General features: G+C 40.0%; 1 protein-coding gene across 2 annotated transcripts in view; it reads right to left on the bottom strand.

The window, feature by feature from the left end:
- PPIL4 (peptidylprolyl isomerase like 4) overlaps positions 1-17,981 on the bottom strand; it is a 30,824-nt gene extending 12,843 nt beyond the window's left edge. Inside the window, exons 1-12 of one of the 2 annotated variants that reach the window (XM_039529412.1) lie at positions 17,730-17,981; positions 16,594-16,661; positions 16,444-16,508; positions 14,193-14,310; positions 13,246-13,388; positions 10,719-10,815; positions 8,391-8,507; positions 6,994-7,118; positions 6,291-6,357; positions 5,409-5,520; positions 3,092-3,188; positions 2,456-2,594 (exon numbers count right to left, since the gene is read on the bottom strand). In XM_039529412.1, the coding sequence (XP_039385346.1) occupies positions 2,456-2,594; positions 3,092-3,188; positions 5,409-5,520; positions 6,291-6,357; positions 6,994-7,118; positions 8,391-8,507; positions 10,719-10,815; positions 13,246-13,388; positions 14,193-14,310; positions 16,444-16,508; positions 16,594-16,661; positions 17,730-17,799 (1,218 nt within the window). In that variant the 5' untranslated portion in view covers positions 17,800-17,981. The remainder of the gene's footprint in view (positions 1-2,455; positions 2,595-3,091; positions 3,189-5,408; positions 5,521-6,290; positions 6,358-6,993; positions 7,119-8,390; positions 8,508-10,718; positions 10,816-13,245; positions 13,389-14,192; positions 14,311-16,443; positions 16,509-16,593; positions 16,662-17,729) is intronic. The other variant, XM_039529410.1, reaches the window with a different exon arrangement.
- Between the last annotated feature and the right edge of the window lie 242 nt (positions 17,982-18,223).

The following is an 18,223-nucleotide window of genomic DNA, read 5'->3' as shown; positions in this document are numbered from 1 at the left end:
ACTGACAGCAGAGAAAACTGGAAAGGGAAGGAAGTCATAAATGAAAATAAAGGTCCCAAACAAAAGTACAAGTATTATTGAGAGCACCCTGCCAGCTCCTATTCAGATCCCTTCTCTGCCAGTGAACCCACCTGATCAAGACTCACATCCTGCTACTTACTGAAAGAAAACCACAATACCCTTACATCCCCACCCTCTGGAAGCAAGATACACAATAGAAGAGTCAAAAATATTTTTTAAACCTGAAGTAGACTGAAGAGTCAGAAAACAAGAATATGAAAAAAGGATGAATCAAAACACACTGAAGGGAAAAAAAAATAAATAAAGACCACCACCAGAGAGCAGAAAAACATCTTAGCATCATGGAAACGACTCAGAGCACAAAAATACTCCTCTTCATTATAGGTGGAGTTGATAGTGCCACCCAGAGTTAAGGTTGCTTACTATTATAAGACCTTGTCTTCAGTTAATTAAAACTTTAACCATTCAGTTTCAAAATTTCCTTACTGGGTGTCTACTTCAGGCTAAACTTTTAAATTCTGAAATTACATTAAAAAACACTTTGTTAAAGGAACATTAAGGTTGAAAAGTCAAGCACTCAAAAGTTAGGAAATGCCAGAATTAAGGCTGCACGTGCTGGACACAGATATAGTAGTGATGAACACCACAGGAGCACCCAATAGAAATTAATAATTTTGTACTCAGTGCAGGGTTTGGATGGTGTGCCGCAAATAAGGTCTGGGACCATACACTGGCTGTAGAGGATGAAAAGAAATATTGAATAACTACCTGTTTATTGAATAAGGTAGGGGTCCACTGGGAAGAATAGTATGTGATCATGTAATTAAAGACTTTCACAGTGCACATGCACAAGGAGGCTGAATTAAGTTTGCACAGGAAACCTTATTTCTGGCATGTCCTAACTTTTGAGTGCTTGACTTTGCAAATGTAATGTTCTTTTAAGGTAGTTTTTTTTCATACATAATTCTATAATGAAGTGAGACCTTAATGTAGGACGATTCTTAAGGGTCAATTCTGAATTTTGTAAGAAAAAAGGAACAAATGGGAAAAAGTGTTAGAAAAGCAGAGCTATTTGAACTCCATAGAACATCTCTGAATGTCTCTCCATTGCAGGATGGATTTCCTAGACATTTCTTTACTTTGTTTCAAAAGAGGAACTATATTTTTTTTTTAATTGGTCACACTGTGCTGATTTATCATCTCAAATTACAGTCTCCAAACAGCTTAGCCAATATGCCATAGATATGAACTGGAAATAGGATACATTTACTATCACTTCTCATAGTCTATTTGTGGCCAATATAATTGCACCTTACATATAGGTCAGCAGTTCTAAATACCACATCAATACGTAGTGCAGCATTGTACTGTTATGATAGGTTGCCTCTCAGTGAAGTGAATAGCTCATGACAAGCTAGTTTTTAGCTATGGTATACCTCAGTGGACAGAACAGAACACAAAATGCCTTTTACCTAAATAAAAGCAGCTGGGAAAATTCATAAATATCAGTGGAACTATATGGGGGTTGGACTAGATGACCTCCTGAGGTCCCTTCCAACCCTGATATTCTATGATACTGCTACCGCCAACAGTGGAAACAGTAGTGTAGACAAGTGCAGGTGTTTTTACTACCATGTGATTAGATGACATGATGGTAGAAATGCCTGTGCCCTGTCTGCACTGAGTTCAATGGTTAATACCACCAAGGCATATGAAATCTGCCACATGCCAGGCAATGGAGCTTTTTAAAGCAATTTCCAATCAGTTGTGTTCTTTCATACATGGTGTTAAAACAGAATGATATAACGACCAACTTAATGTCATCCAAGTAGAATTGATTAAATGAAGATCAATATTACCCCAAGAATAAAAACAGATAGGTGCAGGGAGGGGGCCCACTACTGACAATCATTGTTAGCAACTGATCGTTTTCACAGTGTCAACAAAGTCAAAATTCTCCAGTATTACTCATCTATACAATACGAACACAGATTTCACATTTATACTTCCAAGTCAGCTGAAAGATGAGTAAAACCATCAAGAGGCTGTTTTCTGACTGCACGTTAAAGAAAGCTCATGTGCACAATTCCAGGAAGTACATGAAAAATACCTTGCACTCATGAAATATGATTAAGTTTCGCAAATCTGTTATGGGAAATGTGAAAAAACAGACCCAGTGTTGAAACTCCTACGTTTGTGAAGCCCATGCTCCCTTTTCAGGACATTTCTGCAGAAGGTCAATTAGATACACCTAGCTTTAGCTTTAGAATATCTTGGCCAGCCACCTTCTACACTGCAACAAGCCCTTCATTCATTTAGGTTGTTCGCATGCAAGGTCCCCAGTCGAACCCTTTTCTTTTTAGCAGTTATGAGGAGACACGGCCATAAAGTGGCATAGGATTAAATAGTCAGTGAAAAGATGGCAGTTCAGTACCTTGGATTTTTTGGTCGTCTTGTCATCCTCTTCATCGTCAGAGTGGCGGTGCTTTTTCTTCTTGTGTTTTTTACCCGAGTGTAGGTGACTTGCTCTAGCCTCCTCTATCTCCTCATTCAGCACAAGGTCATACTTTGTGCTACATCAGTTGATTAAGGGCAGATTTGGTACCAATCATTGGTCAATTCAGAATATAAAAGCTCACAAAACAAGCGAAACCAAGCTTTACCATGGGTATAACATTGAGATAGCCAGTATTTTGTGCAAAACAAAAATCATGTACAATGAAAAATTAAAAGGTAGGTAAGAGTAAGGCTGATTGAAATCTGCTCTGGAAACCAAATACTCTGCCTATCCATTGCTTTGCAGTAGGGTAATTATTTACAACCATGCAAAGTGGGTGTAAAATAAACACATTCTGATCTGACAGTATGTTATACCTTGTTCAAACAAAATAGCAAATTAAAAAACAAAATGTAATTCCAAAACTGATGCCACATGGTTATGTTAAGCAGCAATTAAACATCTGCCCAACAAAAGCTTAGAGAATCAGAAGCTGTTTTCACAAAGTCTAGTTGCAAGTCCACTACATTATAGGCCAATATGCCACACAGATTGTTCAACTGTTAAGGATACTCTTGATTTGGCTTTACTTTCTCCTTCAAAGTTAATTTGGAACGTTTATCATGTTCCTTTTCATACTCTTTGAAGTCATCCTTGGTATACTTCCCACCTGTTCATACAAAAACAATCAACTGGGCTTTCATCTCCATCTTAAAAATCAAACAAGACATAACAGTATAGCACACTTCAAGATACAATTGTCATCAGTTACCCCCATCATTACTGTAATCACATTTACAGAAGTGCCCAGTGACAAACTCCAGGAATAGTCTTACAGTGTGCATGACCCAGAGCAAAAGAGGGAGGATCAGGCCATGGTTTTCCTTCCGTCGCTAGTCCTTCTGCCTGAGAAGACCAAGCTAGGTAATGGTTTCCTCCCACCTCATGCCTATTGGATGCAGAGCTTGGATAAGGTCACAAGGCACCAAGTGGCAATTGTTGTGTTTGTGCTTGAAGCTGGTCCTGCATCTCTCTGCTTAAGGCTCTGTTGGCATTTCTGTTACTGCCCCCTCTTTTCAAAATCAAAACAATGAAATTTTGTTCTGTGCTAAATCTTAGAGGAAGGGAGCAAATCTCACTACAAAATTATACACTTTTTAGTAAAAAATTTGAAACAAGCATTTTTCATGGGTTAACATTTTAAAGGGCATATTGGATTTTATTTTCCATATTTCTGTTTTTCAATTTTGAAAACTAGTTAACAGTACTGTCAGTTATGTGCTTCCACCTTATGGTGAAGGCTAATACTGCAACAGAAGTATTAAATGCCTAAAAAAAACCAGGAGTACTTGTGGCACCTTAGAGACTAACAAATTTATTTCAGCATGAGCTTTCGAGAGCTACAGCTCACTTCTTTGGATGCATAGAATGGAACACATAGACAGGAGATATTTATATCCATTCTATGCATCTGAAGAAGTGAGCTGTAGCTCTCGAAAGCTCATGCTGAAATAAATTTGTTAGTCTCTAAGGTGCCACAAGTACTCCTGTTCTTTTTGCGGATACAGACTAACACGGCTGCTACTCTGAAACCTGTCATTAAATGCCTAGATACAGTAACTCCTCACTTAACCTTGTAGGCATGTTCCTGAAAAATGCGACTAAGTGAAACAATGTTAAGCGAATCCAATTTCCCCATAAGAATTAATATAAATGGGGGGTTAGGTTCCAGGGGAATTTTTTTTTGCCAGACAAAAAGGCATTACATACATTTAAACAATTTTAAACAAGCAATTTAATACTACGTAGTAGTGTGCATGTGCTGTGTGTTTACAAACACACTGTACAGTACTATAGTTGGGAGGTGCCCCTGCCTTACCCCACACAGGCACAGCCCACTGCACTGGAGACAAAGAGGCTGAAGGTGCTGTAGACTAGGAGAAGCAGGTTACGCAGCAGCGGCAGCTTCCCCTACTCTGCAAGCACCTGGGGGGGGGGGGGAGGGCTCAACCCTCAGCCCGCCCACTGCCCCCCTTCCCCCAAGCCCTCATCCTTGACCTGCCTCTTCTCCCCACCACCCACCCCCTTTACTTCCCAGGCTGCATCCTCCCTCCTCCCCCGTCCCTCCACTCCCTTCTAAAGGCCTCAAGCCAGCTGATTGCTGCTGGCAGGAGGCAGGGGAGGGAGGGGGAGCCTGCACGCTGAGTCCTTGCTCCTCCCCCTGAAACACCGCAAGCCAGCTGATTGCCGTGGGCGGGGGAAGGAGGAGGGGGAAGGTGCTGATCTGCGGGGTCTGCTGGTGGGTGCTGTGGCGGGGGTGGGCTGTAGGGAGGCTGCCAGCTGTGGGGAAAGCAGGCAGCCAAACAACGTAAGAGTGGAGCATTGCACAACTTTAAATGAGCATGTTCCCTAATTGATCAGCAACGTAACAACGAAACAGCGTTAAGCAGGGCGACTTTAAGTGAGGAGTTACTGTATTCAGTTTGTCTTGTAAATATAATCCTTCATGAAGTGATGGATGACAAACCAAAAGGAAGAATATGCTGATTACTGCAGTTTTATGTTAATAAATATCCAAAATTATCCCTTTAAAGTTTGAGATTAATATAAAACAATACCAATAGTTGACTTTTACCGGCAAAAAATACACTTGACAACCTGACAGCTACCAGTAAACCCCTTGTCCTCTAATACGCAGGAAACAGGTAGAGACCTAGATTTAGTAGCCTTTGCTCATGCAAAGTTGTGGCCATTATATCGCCGAAAAGGAGTTGATTAACCTTGTAACAGAGATGCTTGTCCTATACAAGGACGCTAGTTTAGGAGAGCATTATTTACTAATTTAAGGTTTGACGTTGGTACAGGATCAAAGGATGACAAATAAAACTACCTTTTCCTCTCCATTTAATCTTTGCAACAGACTGGCTAAAATCCACATGTATTCTCCGGTCATCTATCAGCACATTATCCATTTTGAAGTAGGCTCTCTCACAATCTTCCTCCTTTTGCAGTGTTTCCAGAAGATTTAAATCAAGATTAACAAACAAATCATACACAAATCCAAAATGAATGGCTCTTTGCATAGAGATTCCTAATGACTATGCCAAATTTGAGTAAATACGTATTTCATTTTCTAAAATGAATTAAATCACAACACTTATCACACTTCTAACATTTTTAAATGTTAGTATAATAATTTTACAATTTACCTTAATGCAAGCATTTCATCTTTGAGATTAGATAAATCTATGCCAAAACAGACTAGTTATTTATGTGTATTATGTTTGGAATAATACATTTAGAAACAGTTACAACAACAGACAATAGCTTTATTAAAAAAAGCTAAACTCCCTGGCAGGCTAAAGATAAGTGTTTTGGCATACTCTTGAACTTCACTCAGACAACTTTCTCTCAGAATACAGAGAGATAACAGCCAATCAATAAAATACAAACTATAAATTTTATATCATGAGAACAACTTACAGTCTGATCATATTCCAATTATTGACTTCAAAAGGGACTGAAGTACATACTTAAACAGTTTGCTAAATAGGGATGAACTTAAGTATATGCTTAAATGTTTTCCTGAACTGAGGACTACATCCTTTGTAGGCTGCAGTCGATAGATGAGAATATTAACCAACACACTTGAGCAGATCCCCCATTCTCATTCCATCCAGCATAGAGCTGTGTTTGCGAGGAGAGAGATAACCCAAGCATATCATTACACTGTTTTTATAAGCAACATTTGTGTATCTCCACAAGAACATACCTTTTCAAATTCAATGAATGCATAACAAAGAGATTCACCTGTCTTCCAGTCTCGAATTACTTCACAGCTGAAAAAATACCATCAAATTAAAGAATGCCTCTGGTCTGAAAATGTCTGACGACTATCACTTGATCAGGTTAGAAATTCTAACCTGTGTTATGCCGCCTTTGGGGCTTGATCCTGCAGCCGTAACTCACATAAGTAACCTTTACTCACGACTTCAAACAGCTGAAGCGGATTTAAATAGGACTACTCAGGTGAGCAACAATTACTCATGTGTGTGATTAGTGCGGGTTTTAGAATTAGTCCTAAAATTAATAAAATAAAAGCTTATTGAATCCGATTCTATTTTACATCATTAATGCTCCGATTTCTTTTTGCATTTTACTAAGCTACGACAAAAATTCATTAGTTTAACTTTTGGGATTGTAATTAATGCTGAGGATTGTTTAAGAAAGCCATGTAACAGGCTGGCAGTATTTCTCTGAAACACCCCACCTTGTCAGCAGTTGTCCCACTACTATACCCAGATACAAGGGCGGTCAAAGCGGGTCTCCAAAGAGAGAGAGAGAGAGAGAGAGAGAGAGAGCGCGCAAGCGCGCGCACGCACACAGAGCAGTGAAGCCTAGGGAGACTGCTTAAACTGAACGTGGTTCTCCTTTTGGTGTTTTTTTTTTTTAAATAACTATTATGTAGAAGTTACCTTTTAATGGGCCCAAATCGTGAAAATATTATCTCCAGGTCTTCATCTGTGGTCACAGGATTCAGTTTACAAACAAACAGCACATTTTCTGGTGGTTTGATATCTGCATCTGGTAAATCTCCCACCTACAGCACACAGAAAAGGGAAGGCTTTTCAATTTGTTCTATACAAAGCTTCCTGAATTTCATGGCACTGAGTATGTTCTGCTGGGAAAGGAGGGGAGGGGACAACAAATATTCTTTTCTTCATGACTCAGTCAGTGGAAATCTGGGGAAATGCCTATAGTCACTCAAGACTCAAAAAGGAGAACATTATTTTCCCCAAAAAGTATGGTTAGTGGTTAAAACAGGTGACTAGAAATCTGCAGTGTTCTACTGCCAATGACTGCATGATTAATATTCTTTGCTTTAGTTCCTCCATCAGTAAAATGAGGATAATACTTCTCTCTTTTGCAGGAATGCTGAGGCTTAAATTTGTTTGTAAAAAGCTTTTTTTTTACGTTCTTTAGATGAAAGATACTATGCAAGAGTACTATTAGAGCTGTTAGTATTAGTCAAATTTGGGTGGATGAATAATACAAAGTTGGCAAACAAAAAAATGCATAATGATTTGTCACGTACGTTCATTCAATCAAAGGACTCACTGCTGCCATTTTAAAAAGAAGAACTGAATTGGGTCTTTTCCTCAATGTATTAATATTCCTAAAGAAGGCGAATTGAACTTCCTCTAAAGTCTGGCACCAGCCATATTAAATTCCAGCTCACCTCAACCCCACAAGGACTCCAGACGCTACAACCATATAGTACCATTAAGTCATAAACATCCCAAGGGAAGAGAGCAGGGGAAAATAACTATTAGTGGGTTCTTCCTTATTATCTAACAGCAGGCAGCTGTTCTGCTGTAATTCTGTGAATGGGAACCAACCACTATATTGCTGTGCATTCCCAATGCCAATATGTGAATTTGGGGAGAAATTATTTCACGGTAACTCAGCCACCCAATGCATACAAACTTCCAGTACTAAAGCTAGAAACACACAGCAGGGATAACAGTTCCATACAGGACTGACCAGCTTTTTAAAATCTAACAAGCGCTTCTAGCAAGCTCTTCCAAACCCCCTATCAAACCAATTCTAGTCCTGGGTTCGAAACAGAGATGGTACTGGTCTTCCCGGGAAGTCGCCTCCTACAAATGGATGAAGACCAAGTGTCCACATTCACTCTTTTAGTTCTACCAACAGCCTGATACCATGCACTCTAATCCACGAGGCCAACAATTCTGACATGCAACTCAAGGCAAGCATTTGTCTTAAGCACTCACTCACCCAGACATAATGTAGAGCATGTATACACAAAGAAATTACATCTGACAGGACGACAAAAAAACCTGATGTTTACCATTTCCAAAAGAATGGCCTGAGTTTTTGCTTCTTTCTCTGCGTGAATTTCTTCCACTTCATCAACAGACTTTCCTTTGAAGTCATCAATTTCTTCATCTGCTCTTATTCTACCACTCTATGAGAAATTGAAAAAAAACAACAGCATTTTAAATACTGACCCATGGGTAAGCCTTTATTTTTCTTAATACTAAAACCCTACCTCAGTCTGGGATTCTGTGTGTTGTGAAACTAAGAATTATATCTCTGAAGAATTGGGCTAAGATCATTCACTCTAGTCAGACAGACAACCAAGTAGCCTACACATGGTAATGAGTTTCAATCACAGTCAGCCTGGGCTAAATTCAATTACAGGATATGGAGTCTTTCACCTCTATTATCCCAAACCTATCCCCAACATACCTGGCAGCTTGTTTTTATTTAGAGGAGTACATCCCTATTTTTTTTTAATATTTCTTTATTGAAATGAGTATACAAGTAGTATTAGAGATTTCTGCCTCATCTAGCAAGACTTCAATTTAACAGAGTACAATTACAGGAACTGTATATTTTATACTATTGTATTTTGTCAAGTATTCCAAACAAACATTCCTACAACAAAATGTTGGCCATTTTAAAATCTTCTCCTCCAAAAAGTTCTCTCAGTTCACAACATTTCACTAGAGCTAACTGGTGTATCCCTGTTTTTCCCTCTGCAAGTGTCTGATTATAAAACTTTCAAGTATTTGTCTAGCATACACTGGGCTATCAAGCACCTTATGCAGTGTTTAGACATGTGGATATATTAGACTAATCTTGATATACCCTCTATTCTAATTAAGTTCCTATACCAAACTCATCACTATGGTATCTGTTAAAACTTTTTTTTTTTTAAATCATGCAACTTCTCTAGTCAATTTATTGTTTGAAACATTGTTCCCAGACAAAAGATGATATTTCCTTTCAGCAGCTCCAATAACAGCAAGGTAAGAAAAAACATAATTATAAGCTTAATTGTTCTGCAAATCCCTTCTGCCTAGAATACAGACAAAACAAACCAGCATGTCTGCTTGTATGTGAACTGTGGATAGTGAAGTCATACTTTCCAGCTTAACAATCATTTCCTTTTGTGTGGAAGTGCTGATATTTCTTATTGAAAAAAAGGGAATAAAAGGATAAACTTAATTTTATACTGGAAAGTAAGAAGTTAGCAGTGATTTTTTTGGATTCTTCCAGAAGAATGTATCAAAGAAACAATGTCAGAGCTAGGCATTTCAGACAACGGATTCATTACTATTAAAATAACATTATAGCTTTTTTCTTTGTAGTGTGAATTATAAAATAAGTCTTTGCATTCTATCCCACAATACACAGTCACAACTGGAAACACCGTGCTGATTTTTTTTTGTTCTCTTCTTCAAAACTGTAATAGTTATTTGCTTTGTAAACACAGAAGTCACTTCAAGTACAACTGCTCTGTGAAGGTCCATCTAGCCTAGTATGCTGTGTTCCAACAGTGGCCAATGCCAGGTGCCCTATAAGGAATGAACAAAACAGGTAATCATCAAGTGATCCAACAGAGGTAGGGACACCATCCCTGCCCATCAGTCCTTGATGGACCTATCTTCCATGAACTTATTTAGTTCTTTTTTAAATCCTGTTATAGTCTTGGCCTTCAAAACATCCTACTCTGGCAAGGAGTTCCAAAGGTTGACTGTGTGTTGTGTGAAGAAATACTTCCTTTCATTTATTTTAAACAGGGCTTTGGAGCTGTGCTCTGGCCCCGCTCCAACTCCAGGCAAAAACCTGTGGCTCCACGCTCCGGAGCTGCTCCGTGCTCCAGCTCTGGGCTCTGCTCCAAAGCCCTGGTTTTAAACATTCTGCCTATTCATTTCATTTGGTGACCTCTAGTTTTTTCATTATGAGGAGTAAACAACACTTCCTTATTTACTTTCTCCACACCAGTCACGATTTTATAGACCTCTATCATATCCCACTTAATTGTCTCTTTTCCAAGCTGAAAAGTCCAAGTCTTATTAATCTCTCCTCATATGGAAGCAGTTCTGTACCCCTAATAATTTTTGTTGCCCTTTTCTGAACATTTTCCAATTCCAATATATCTTTTTATATCTTCAGAAATCTTACCCCATTCAAGAAATGCGTAATTGTATATTGGCAGCTCTTATTTTGCAAAACACTTCATTGCACGTTTAACTTTAAGCAAGAGTAGTCTCTCTGACTTCAATGGACTACTCACGCATTGTTGAATGTGGGACATAGAGGAAACTCAACTAGTTAGCACATTTATTCATTTCCAACATCTTCCCGAGAAGCTATTAGCAGTACTTACATCTAGTTGTTCCTTGGTGGGCTCTGGGGAGCCGTCGGGTATTATCAAACCAGAAGGGTCATCAAATGGATCATCTAATATCACTGTATGATTTATTCTAATGGGAAATGTAAAGTAAAGTCCAAGAGTCAGCATTTTAATTTGTTTAAAACCAGCTCTTACTTTAATTGATGAACATGGGATCAATTTTAGGGATACTAGTAGATATTATATACTACTACAGGGCTAGACAAATAAATACTCTGTATACCTACATACTAAATTCTATGTACTAATATATGATTAATAAAGCCAGTTCAGATGTGCACACAGGCTGCTAGGATACAAGGAATAAAACTGAGTGTTTTTATTAATAACTAATTGTTGATTTTCTAATGTATTTGTTTATTCTTAGACCAACAGTTAATTTAGCTTGTGAGTAAAGTCCTCATTTCAACCTCTCTTGCCCTCTTAACTCCCCACTTAGTGAATCCTACAGTTATTTTTGGCTACATGGAATCAAAACAAATATACAGCTGAACTGTTCGAAAGTGGTACACAGATTAATATACAAGAAACCTACAGATCACCACAGCCACTTTCAGAGATCCAGTAACCAACCCAAACATGCCAAGAAATCTGTTATCTACAGCCAGGCACTCAGATACCACAGAATATGCTCCAAGGAGAAAGTCACCTTAATATGCTTAAGACCACATTCAACAAGCAAGGATATTTCACCAGAGAAGTAGATCCCATCATGAAATAAGTCACCCAAATTCCTCAAGAGAACCCCCTTCAACATGGAAATAAAGTCTCCTCTGTCCGCACACCTCTAATTGTCACTTACGACCCACATTAGAACCCATATGGGAAGCAGGGGTATCAAACAATTACAACCTATACACTGTGGGGACCATATCCTGAAGTAAGTCTTTCTGAACTGCCCTGCTCTTCTGTCCTTCAAACCACCCCACCCCAACCTCATTATCAGAAACAAGCTCCCCATAGACCAAGATACATCAACTAAAAGACCCTGCTAGATCGGCAGATACAAAAGTCTGTAGATATATCTGAACTGCAATAATCATCAACACCCCCCCACAATACACCTTTCAAGATCCATGGGTCCTACACATGCCTGTCAACATGTGGTGTACCTCATCCAGCATACTAAATCCCCAACAATTATGTGGGTGAAACCAGACAATCACTATATTCCTAAAGAACTCTCTCAGAAAAATTATAAAAAACAAAAAACACCCTATCACTTGTGTGTGAACATTTTTCACAATGAGATCACTCTCTATCTGACCTCAGTTCTCATCCTCAAAGGAAACCTGCGTAACACTTTCAAAAGACAAGCCTGGGAGCTTAAATGTATACCTTTGCTAGACACTAAAAGTCATGGTTTGAATACCGAAACTGGATTTATGATTTATTACAATAATCTATAACCCACTAACCTCCTCCCCCAGCTTTTTCTTCCTCTCCTTTTCCCTCTATGATTAGAGAGATGTTAGCAGGCCACTTCACCTTAAATAGTCCCTTGAAATATGTGCTACCTACTTATGCTACAAAATCTGTTCCACCTTGTACTTAGCTTTGACACTCTGAGTACATTTTCCAGGCCTGAAGATCTGGGTGTAAGCTTGTTTCTCACCAGTAGAAGTTGGTCCAATAAAAGAAATTACCTCACCCACCTAGTCTCTCTCATATCCTGGAACCAACACATCTACACCACCACATACACAGAACAACATTATAAACATTATTTTGGATGGTCTGGACAACAACATCCATCCCATCTATGGGCCCAACCCTGCAAACTCACAATGGTGCTATGTGCAGATGCAGGGCCCGTCTGAGCTTACAGGTCGGGGGCTTACAACTTCTCTTTCAGCTGATAAGACAGCATGATCTAGTCAATGCATCTTCCTCTGAAGACATTTAGTAAGTCCCCATAACACATAGTTACACAATATTTTACCAGTACTGATGGAATGAAGAAGCATACTAGATATTTTCACAAGTGTCCTGACATTGCCATATTAACTCTATTTACAGAAAGATCAAGGAACCAGTTTTTACAAAAATTACAACACACCCTCTGTAAGGGGACAGGTTCCATTCCCACCTTCTGATTCCCAGAAACCTCTCAGACTCTCCAGCGAGTAGCACTTCCACATTATTTATTTATATTCCCGCCACCAACCCTAATACAGACCTGTGCAGCTAAGTATTTACAGTGGTTTCTTGCCCCTTTCTGCAGGGCCAGAGAGGAACAGAGATCTCCCTCCCTTAGAATCCCAGAACAGACAGGGTTCAACTAACCCAATCTTCTGTCCCTTCTTTCCTTTAACAGCCCTCAGCTGGTGTCTAACTGGTTCATCAGTCTGGAGATTGATCAGCTAATTCTTAGCCACATACTCCCCAGTAGGCCTTCTCCACGGAAACTAATTCGTACCTAAGTGATCTGAGGACTTGCTAATGTGTTAGCCTCCAGCACTTTGTCACCTCTAAGCTAGGAAGTTAAACCTAGTCATACCTGATGTCTTGATAAGGAACAAATTCCTTGTCAACGAAGGTCTCGTTAATTTTCTTTAATACATCCATGCCTTCTGTTACTTCTCCAAACACTGTGTGCACACCATCAAGGTAATCTAGGTTTTCCCCTGTAGTAATAAGAAACTACAAAGACAAGATAAAAAAACTGTTTACAAGTAAACCATAACATTTTTAGAATCTCCATATAATTTTGAGCCTGACACCATGCCCTCTGAAGTAAGTGGGAGTTTTACCATTGACTTCAATGGGAGGGGACGGGACCAGACCTACAAGCAGTGTAAACTCATGTTGCTCCATTGGCTTTAATGGAACTATGACAGTTTACACCAGCTGAGCATCTAGCCCTCCACCCTTAATTTAGAACAGACTGTATGATTAACCAACACAAAAATGAATGACATTTGGAACCCATGCTTTACAATCAAATTGGAAAAGTCTTGCTCATTGCTATATTTATCTGCACACAGTTCTAGCTAAGGGGAATTGACAGATTTGTCCAGGATCACAAGAGCAGATTTTTAAAAATATTTTTTTTAAAGTATATGTAGGGAATACTACACATTAGGCCAGTTAACTTCCACACTGTCCCCTTCAGTCCTTTTCTTCCTAAACAACATTATTTTTAGTGATTATTTATCAGCCTAGCACCTTTGATCAGCTCTACAATAATGAACCAATAAGTGCACATGATGATGAAGAAAACATGTTATTAAGGTACGATTTCAATTTCCAAGTTAGAGAGTTTAATATAACTAGGAAGCTCTAGAATCATTTGAAAAAATATGAATACCTCATCAGTATCCTTTTAATGATAAAAAACAGTAACTGTGTGTTATTTTCATTGTTATGCACATTTTTTAAACCTGTGGAGTTTCCCTCTTTGCTATTCCAGAGTTATAGCAAAGCCTCCCAATACTGTGCGCTGACCTGAGATCCATGTTGATCATTGCCATTGTTCACCATTGACACGGTTCCCTTTTTCTTGTGCTTAATTCTCGGCACTTTTTCTGCCTCAAAAAATCTAGCTTGATCACCATAGAGTTTACTGAAAATATATACAATAAATATGTTATGAGGCAGCAAGATTAAAAAATGCTGACAGCGAAACAAGCGTTATACAACAGTGAACAAGACAAAATAATTTACCAAAATGTGTTATAATAAGAATGCTCAAATAAAATGATCACTTTACAGTACACATTTATAATGTGACTATAAAATTACCCAACCACCCCCATAATGCAGATAATGTTAACAGCGCTTTCCCTGGAGACATTCTACAGAATGAGGGGTTTTTAAGCATATCAGAAAACATTTTCTGACATCTCTGGTAGATACTAGCATGTAATTTGCTAGAAGCTACTGTCAAAACATACTTTCAGTACAGTTTGCAGGGAATTAAAAGCATAATTCACTTTATTAAATATAAATGGTACTTGGGCACCTAATTCTCCTCATAAAACAAAGTAAAAACCATTAAATAGTTTGTACATAGACTAAAACTGATCTGAACAGAAAAAGCTGCAAACTTCATTTTACACATTAGCTTTCAAGGCATACAGGACTATATGCAGTGATTTTAAGTCTCAATGTCTGATCCTGATCTCACATTGTTCTCCCCCAGGTGAGAGAGAACTGGCTTACACAGAAAGTTATTATTTTAAACTGATTGCGAACCTACATGTCCACTCTTAAATCCATTTCAACATGGCTTATATCAGTTTAGGTTGCACTAAGAACTGAAACCCCCACATTTCTGTCCTGTTCAGTAATAAGAAAAAGGTAACATCCTAAGAATGGATCTGTATTCTCAGAGGCCAGCAGCAGAACAGAAGAGGGAAGCAAGTCAGCCTGCCACTCTTTTAGAAGATTCTACTTGTGACAGAGCACATCAAGGAGCCAGGCAGGGAAAGAAAAAAATCAGTATATAATATGAAAAAGTGCAAAGGAAGAGAAGATCCCAGGAGTGACTGGTGACAGACGAGAAAAATAATACATCAGAATCCTGGATTGTCAAAAGTTTTAAACCACTTACAAGGACAGCGTTTGGTCCCCATCTACCCTATAGCGTGGGTAAAAAAGTTTGTAACCATGTTATAATGGAGTTAGGGAGACCTGATTACAGCATAGTAGAACAGATGTAAATTTATTTGGTGTACCTCGTTAAAGGTCCATATTACTGAGGTCTGGAGCAATGTTAACCAGTTTGCATGGGCGAATAACTGCAAGTCTATTGGCTACAGAGAGTTACATGAGAACTATTCATCAACTAAGCAGTAAATACAGGTGTTTTTTCTCCCTGCAACTTGCACTTGATTTTTCCCCTCTAGAACATCAGATTCAAAGGAAAAGTTATCTGGAAGATTATGCAGTCAGCCAAAATTCTATCTTACCTGTTTGCATGCTTCTTCAGGTGCATCACTATAGAAAACTGATTTTTATAAGAAATGTAATTTTCTTCCTAACACTCATTTTAATGCGTCCCTCTTAAAAAACACTCAAACAAGACTCTCCAATTACCTATTACCAAAAAGCACACTTCATGTATTTAGTGTAGTTAAAATTTGAGCCCAAGCAACAGTTTTATTGATTTTGAAAGGGGGCTCGGGGAGCTGACACATGAATACAAGAACTTTTACTATAGTCACCTGCTTCGCCTCCATCACAAGCAAAATGTAAGTGCATTACATCATAGTTCTCAGCACTGCAATAGAAAAAATGTAGCAAAGAATCCTGTGGCACCTTATAGACTAACAGATGTTCACCCACGAAAGCTCATGCTACAAAACATCTGTTAGTCTATAAGGTGCCACAGGATTCTTTGCTGCTTCTACAGAACCAGACTAACACGGCTACCCCTCTGATACTAGAAAAAATGTGTTGACTTCCACAGAGCAGCTACGTAGGGCACACAGCGCAGCAGCCAAACCTAGTCACCTGCTCACAATTACACCTGGCATTGATTTGATTTAAGAACAGACGTAGCATGCTGTCCCAAAAAAACCTAAATGTCTAGGATCAAAAGACAGCATGGGGAATGACAACAGACATCAAGGTGTATGAGCCAAAAGCAGCTCTCATCTCCCAACAATGATTCAGTAGGACATTCAGCAAGTCCAAACTGGGTCAACTACACTCCCAAATTAGGCCTATTTCATATTAAGTAGGTTTTACTCACCAAAAGATAGATTCCCCTCCACGGCCAGTCCCCAAGGGGTCACCAGTTTGTATAATAAAATCCCTCTGTAACAATGCAAGATACACAAGGTATTAGTCTACTTATGAATGTAGACAAAGAAGGAAATAAATATCTATTATAAACACTCACCTGTACATTGTGAATGAGGCAGTAGTTGTAGTACTTGATTTTGCAAAGCTTCAGAAAATTCTGACAAGCTACAAGAAATTATATTGAAATTTACAAACAAAAAAACCTGTTAATGCAATTTGCACCTGGATCTTCTCTCTTTGGCTGTACTTGGATTTTATTAACATTGACTCTAAAGCCTGCTGCACATCTATGGAAAAGATTAAATACTATGCATTTTCCCTTCCTAGATCCCACACCCTGCAATATTTAGAATAGCAATATGAACAGTTGTACAACAAAGATCAGCACACATTTCCCCCTCCCTGGCCTTCCCCAAATAATGTCTACCAAGGAAAAAGTCAATGTTGTTATTTCAATTTAAAAACCTATTACACTTACTCAATATTTTAGAAACATAAAAATAAGACGTATATTGTCTGTAGTAGAAGAAAATGAGCTCCCAACCAAAATTATTGTTTATAATTAGAAAAAAACCAACAGAGTAATAAGTTTCCCCATACCCTTTAAATTAAATGTAGAAACTAAGGCCCTCATCCTACAAGCACACACATTTAACTTACCAGCGTAAGCATCTTTTATCTTAAAATCCTTACACCCACCCAAACCCAGAATGAAGGTAATATTTGGTTATAGCGAATGTAATCGCCAACATGCATTTTCCAACTAAACAAAAAAAATCCTTGCAGGCTTCATGAGAACTGGCAACCAAAAAAGGGCAGGATTACTGCAAGCCCTCAACAAGGGGCTCGTTAAGTATCAAAGTGGTGGTTGTGTTAGTCTGGATCCACAAAAACAACAAGGAGTCCGGTGGCACTTTAAAGACTAACAGATTTATTTGCGTATAAGCTTCCCTGGGTACAAACCCCACTTCTTCAGATGCCTGCCCTGTTTGCATCAAGCCAAATGCAGCGAACCCCACAGTCGCACTGTGTGAAGGAGGCGGAGCTGAAACACAGTCAGCATCACCAGCTGCTCTGCTCAGTGCCCGTCTTTTCAACCCGCCTCTCACCCCCACCCCGGGGCCGCGCCGCGCCGCGCCGCGCCACCAGCGCTATACCAAGCCCCGCGGCCTCCGTGCGCCTCGGCCGAAGCAGCGGGACAGTAGCGCGGGGTGAGTCCGCCCCGCCCCTCACCTCTGGGCCTCTCCTCCGTGTACAGGTCGATCACCAGGTCGCCCACCGTGGTCTCCAGCAGCACGGCCATGGCCGCCGCGCCCCGGAACCACAGCCGCCCGGCCGCCTCCGGGAGAGTAAAAGGGAGACGCCGCAATTCTCGGCTTCGCTGCTACGGAGCGCGCCAGTGCAAACTGAGCATGCTCAGTGACACTTACTGAAGCCGCCGCCCGCCTCACTCTCTGCCCTCACTTGGGATGGCGATGTGACGCGAGAGTAAAAGGGGGCGGGGCGGGCGGCACGCGATGTGTGCGGGGAGGAGGGGCGGGGCACTGGCTGCACAGGAGAGCAGAGCCGGAGGGTGGGGCTCAGCAAGGCGCGTGCGCGGCTTGGTGGTGATGGCGATGGAGCGCGCGCGCTGAGCCTGCCGGCAGGGGCCGCAGGACTGGGGCCGTGCGGGGGCGGGGCTGCCCTGGTGGCTGGAGCTGCTGAGAGAGACGCGGGTCGGTGAGGTG

The sequence above is a fragment of the Mauremys reevesii genome, linkage group 3 (assembly GCF_016161935.1).
Source record: "Mauremys reevesii isolate NIE-2019 linkage group 3, ASM1616193v1, whole genome shotgun sequence".
Taxonomy (NCBI): Eukaryota; Metazoa; Chordata; order Testudines; family Geoemydidae; genus Mauremys; species Mauremys reevesii.
The sequence above is the reverse complement of the archived record's forward strand: the minus strand, read 5'-3'. Positions and strand labels throughout refer to the sequence as shown.